At 39.0% G+C, this 5823-nt stretch overlaps 1 protein-coding gene across 2 annotated transcripts in view; it reads left to right on the forward strand.

Moving 5' to 3' along the window:
• Positions 1–5823, forward strand: part of ash2l (ash2 (absent, small, or homeotic)-like (Drosophila)) — a 22477-nt gene that overhangs the window by 1401 nt on the left and 15253 nt on the right. For both annotated transcript variants that reach the window (XM_015401364.1, XM_015401365.1), the window contains exons 3-7: positions 514–659; positions 734–822; positions 927–1021; positions 3680–3775; positions 3864–3959. In XM_015401364.1, coding sequence (XP_015256850.1) covers positions 514–659; positions 734–822; positions 927–1021; positions 3680–3775; positions 3864–3959 — 522 coding nt within the window. The remainder of the gene's footprint in view (positions 1–513; positions 660–733; positions 823–926; positions 1022–3679; positions 3776–3863; positions 3960–5823) is intronic.

Here is a 5823-nt window from a genome sequence, read left to right on the forward strand (position 1 = left end):
ATGTTTCCTCTGTCCATAGCGTTCCTTCCAGTGTCGTTTCTAAGTCACCAATTTAGTGCTACTTGGTCCCAATGGAATTTCCCATTGGGAACCTGCTAGCACTAAGTTGCTAACTGGTTAGCAAGATGTTTCCAACAAACCGGCCACAACCAGACTTGCTTGAGAATCTTCCGCCACAACAATCCCGCCCCCCCTGATAAACGACCATTCACTTTATTCACTCATGTAAAGTCGTGCACCACTTGGGAGAATTCTGAAGAATCAGTTAGAACGGCCGTTTCCCTACGACTTTATGAATTTTAATTTTGGCATTTAGGCAATATAGTCAAATTCTAAAATAAAGTGTATCTATATTTCCTGTGTTTAGCTGTTCAAAGGAGGCAGCATCTGTGTTCCCAATGAGTTTTAACGGGTTACAATTATAGATGCCCGTGGTTTTCACTGTTTTACATTAAGTTGTTGTTTTCAACTTTCTAACCCCTGTTGCTGTTTACTTTGTGGCCTTTTGCCCAGGAGGCTGTCGGTGATGGCTCCGAAGCAGCCGGCACTCTGACTGGATCCGGAGATGAGGAGAGCGGGCGGCAGCTCGGGGAGGTGGAGCTGCAGTGCGCCTTGTGTATGAAGTGGTTCACAGCGGAAACATTTGGGATTGAAACGGCGTACGTGTCTTCAGGATGTCGATTGCTGCTTTTTGGTTCCAATGCAGCCATTAACTGCTTTTCTCCCCCCTCAGGACGTGTCTCCCCTTCATGACCAATTATGTGTTTCACTGCAATGTATGCCATCACAGCGGCAACACGTACTTCCTCAGGAAACAAGCAAGTATGTGTCCTGTTGCTGAAACCTGAGGTTCAGTGTTTTTTTTTGGTTGGTTTTTTTGTTTATGTGTGTCAAGATGTTAACTGAATCACATTTTGTTCTTTCAGACCTGAAGGAAATGTGCCTCACAGCTTTGGCAAACCTCACATGGAGGTCCAGAACACAAGATGAGCATCCTAAGACCATGTTCTCCAAAGACAAGGTGGGAGTCCATCTTTTGGACGCTGGTGGAGAGATGCTTAAACATTTGATTTACAATTGAAACCACAGTTGTTGTTTTGTTATTGAAGAGGTGTTTTAAAACTGAAATTAAAATGGCAGATTTTGTCAGCCTAACGTGGGACACCAGTAATTGGGCCATCCTTGCTTCCCTTCAAGAAATGAAATGTGGGAAAATACTTTTTTTTTTTTTTTTTACATTTATCTACTGGCTGCCATGAATAACTTAACCTCTATGGATTTAATTTTGTTCCATTATTGCTGCGGCAAAGATCGCATTTTGTAAATGGAAATTTGAAAAAAAGTGCTTAACAGAAATGAAAAGTTTGATGGAGTGATTTTATTTCAAACGATTTCCACCATCAAAAATGATACTTTTAACAAAATGTACAAAAAATATTTTGAGCTTTAATTTACTGTTTTTCACAAATGTTAAACTGCAAAAACGTTCTGAAAGTAAGTTAAAATTTCTTAAAATATGTCTATTTACCCTTAATTTAGGTAGAAAATTAAGATGATCTGCAAATGCAGTGAGCATTTTTACCTTTGAAATAAGACAATTAGATATTATGCACTTGAATTAAAAGACTAGTTGTTTTTTCTTATTTTAAATGTTAATTGTCTTATTCCATTGGCAAAATGTGTCACTTAACTGCTAAGCCAAAAAAAAGCGTGCAAAATCAAGAAAAAAATCACCTACTTAGATTAACATTTTTTGTAGCATATCTTTTCAGATTCTATTCTAATTTGTCTTCTGATTTATAGATTTATGTTTTAGCCTACTGGAAAACTTTTTTTATATTTAATTTTATTTTTTCCTTTTCCACTTTGGGAAAGGCTATCTATACAAAGGACTTTATGAATATTATTTAGTATGATAATGATTATTATTATCAGCTCCATCTCCATGGCTTTGAACATCTTCCTTCTTTTACAGCCATTATCAAACAGCTATGCTCATTTTATTGGATGGAACCAAAATGTCAAAACATTTGCACTGAAATCTTTGTAGATCACCGACAGGATGCCCAATTATTTCACCAACCGAAAAAAAGGACATGCAGTCTAGCTCCTCTTATTCTGAATCTTTGAAGATCAGGTCCTATTCACTTAAGTTGGCTCTGTCAGTTCAACAAAACTACTCCAATTGCTGTTGTTATTCAAAGCAGAGTTTTAAAGTTGTAGGGAAATCATATTTAAACGTCAAATCATTCTGGCTTAAAAATGTATATAAATGTACTCTTTATCAAACAATATTGTCACAAAAGTTAGAAAATTTCAATAAAAAAAAAATCCTGTCTTAAAATATGTGTTATATATATATTTTTATATATATTTTATATATCAACGGTCATCTGCCAATCCAAATTTTTCGGTCATAGCATTCTGATTCATATGTCGCAGCTAATATACGCAACGGTTGAAATCAGAATAATTTCCTTTCCCATTGAGTTCCGTCCCAGTGTTCACAGCGATGGACGTCTGTGCCTTCAGCAGGCGTAGAGCTAACAGAACTGGCAGCGTTGCGAGGCAAGGGCTCAAACATGTACGGCTTTAACAATCTCTTTTTCAAGGTAGTCCTGGCCAAGACAGCGGCAAAAGATTACATTACAAATTAGATTACAGTTGACAATTACATCTATCTATAATTAGAAATTCATAACAGTTACAAACCATAGATCTCATTTCCAAACCTTTGAGCAATCGTTTAAAATGTCCGATTGGAATCAAATCCCTCAACTTCCAGTCTTTCTGGAGATTGTTCCATGCAAAAAAAACTCTCCTCCTCTTGCATGTTTCCTCTGTCCATAGCGTTCCTTGACAGTGTCGTTTCTAAGTCACCAATTTAGTGCCACTTGGTCCCAATGGAATTTCCCATTGGGAACCTACTAGCACTAAGTTGCTAACTGGTTAGCAGCATGCTTCAGAGACATCGGCCACAACAAGACTTGCTTGAGAATCTTCTGCCACAACAATCCCGCGCCCTTGATAAACAACCAATCACATTCACTTTATTCACTCATGTAAAGTCGTGCACCACTTGGGAGAATTCGGAAGAATCAGTTCGAAGTTGCTAACTTGTTAGCAAGATGCTTCTGACAAACCGGCCACAACCAAAAAGCTTGCGAACCTTCCGCCGCTACAATCCCGCCCTCTTGATAATCTACCAATCACATTCACTTTATTCACTCATGTAAAGTTGGAACAGCTGCTTCCCTATGACTTTAAACAAACACAGCAGGATATGAAGCCTAGCTAACCCACAGATTTTAAAGTTTTTCTTTTTATTGTTAATTATTATTTTCCTGGGTTTGCTGTACAGAAATTTCAGGCTCCATTGAAGGGTTTAAAGCTGAAATGACATCATTTAAACACACAATGATGTCAAGCTTAAACCAGTCTTTAGCTAAGAGGAAAACTAAATGTTTTCACTACTAATGAGGAGGAACAACATTTAAAGGACTTTTATGGATATGTGCTGCTTAAAATAGTCCAAAAAAGAACACAGGGTCTTCTCTTTCTAATCAGAATGTCATTTTCTTGGACAGAAATCCATTTCACAGAAACTCTTTTTCAGTAACACCCCTTTAATTCTTCCCTTTTGAAGCTGTTGTTTTAATAAAGCTCCTTCCATTTGCAGGATATCATCCCATTCATTGATAAGTACTGGGAGTGCATGACGACTCGGCAGCGACCAGGGAAGCTCACCTGGCCCAACAACATAGTGAAGACGATGGTAATGTGGCGTTCAGTCCTTCCCATTCCTGTACGGCAGCATTTAGAGAGTTAATTGGTTAAAATGACATCACTGCTGTGTTTTGCAGAGCAAAGAGAGGGACGTGTTCCTGGTGAAAGAACACCCTGACCCTGGCAGTAAGGACCTGGAGGAGGAGTACCCAAAGTTTGGCCTTTTGGATCAGGTGACTGAATAAAGCCGAATAAATGCAGCACAGCTTTTTTTTTAATTTTATTTTTTAATGCTAAATACACACTGGAAAAAATATTTAGAAATGAGTAAAATCTTCTTAAATTAAGTGTACTTACCTTTAATTTTAGTAGTTAAATGAGATAATTTGCCAATGGGATGAGTATTTTTACTCTTAAATTAGGATAATTGGATAATATGCACTTGAAATAAGACAATGCAAATGTTCATTTCTTATTTTAAATGTAAATTGACTCGTTCCATTGGTTAAATGTCTCACTTTCCTCCTCAAATCAAGAAAATATAATGTTATTTAAAGAAAAAAAAAGACTTATGTAGATTTACATTTTTTGCAGTGCAGGCTTGGTTTTAGTGACTTCAAATAAAGGTTGCCTCGTTTCTATCGTTATATTTTTTTTTGTCAGCAGAGAGCTGCCATTAGTCTCTCCCTGCTTCCTTTAAAAGCGCTGTCAAACCAGGACCAATTTAGCTATCGAAGCCTGAAATGCAAAACATCTGGCAAAAACGCTGCCTTGTTTTGTTTAAGTTATGAGCACGCTGACACAAGTCAGTATACACCAGGCACTTTGGTCGTATGCCAGCGTATGCTCATACATGGGCCATAAGTTATAGGTAAGTTATCTGATCATCTACATACGTTAAGTGTAAGTTACTCATAAGTCGTGGCATCTAGCTTGTCCAAAACTCCAACTAACATGCACATAACTTCTGCGTAACTTATCAAGATCTTATCTCCAACACATATCAACGAATCTGATGTCTGCCAGACGAGCGATGAACGTGTTTCTAACTTCCAGCTACTGTATAATGGTAAACTAGTAAACTAGCCCCACCCGCCAGAGCCCAAAATCATTTTTGCCTGTGAGTTGGTCTTGCCTTGATCAATGCCCCAGGCCCTAGAACTGGCGGGCCAATCACAAAGCAGAGATGTCCTTTGAATTTTTGGATGCAAAGCGGGCGGGTTTTGAGGCTGTGACGACGAGGCTGCGCGACGCTGGAGAAAGCACAACAAGGAAGATGACAACAACTATTTAATAGTTCTCGTTTGACTCAGCTTTGGAATCAGTTCTGGAAGGATTAGACTTTGGGTTTTTGTTGAAACGTGAGCAGGAAGAGTCTCTACGCTCTTTCGTCTTTTAAGGAGGACGTTTTCACCGTTTTACTGACAGGCTGTTTGTTTACACTCCCCCACCAGCTTTCTGTCACGTTACTACGTCACAGTCAGTTGCGCTCATTGGTCAGAGCGTTGGCCAATAGGCACAGACATGATTTGAAAGACAGCAGGTTGTTCTCATCAATAATCTTCCGATGTCTCATTTATCGGGGCCAGACTAAATCATACATTTAATCTCACATTTAGTCTGGTTTATCAGGCTAATTTAATGGCGTATTGGCAGCGTTTTGGTATTAAGGGGGTTCACAGGAGAAAACAATCAGTTATCCCCCAGACTTCATCCCCATCATAGGGTGAGGGAGAATGTGAGTGTGATGGATCCTCCCTGCAATCACACCAACCACCTACAAACCTAACAGACATGACGCTGAATCTGCTGCCACTGCAAACCCTTCATTCTCTCTTTTTCTTGTTTTGTTTTTTTGGCGGGCAGCAAACAGCAGCTAGGTGAATACCGCGATCAAAGAAATATTTTTATGCGGACTAGGCGCCTCTGGGTGCATTGCTGTCCCCCTCAGGACACTGGCTTTTGCATCATTTCATGGCATTACGCAGCCGTGCGTTATGCAGAAGTTAGGCTGTCATTGGACATCAGTTCTAGACTCGTTATGAATAATCTATGTATACGCCCAAAACTGAAAAAATACATAGAAAGTTCAGCATA

This window comes from Cyprinodon variegatus, unplaced genomic scaffold (genome assembly GCF_000732505.1).
Source record: "Cyprinodon variegatus isolate N-32 unplaced genomic scaffold, C_variegatus-1.0 Scaffold1213, whole genome shotgun sequence".
In the NCBI taxonomy this organism is placed as follows: Eukaryota; Metazoa; Chordata; class Actinopteri; order Cyprinodontiformes; family Cyprinodontidae; genus Cyprinodon; species Cyprinodon variegatus.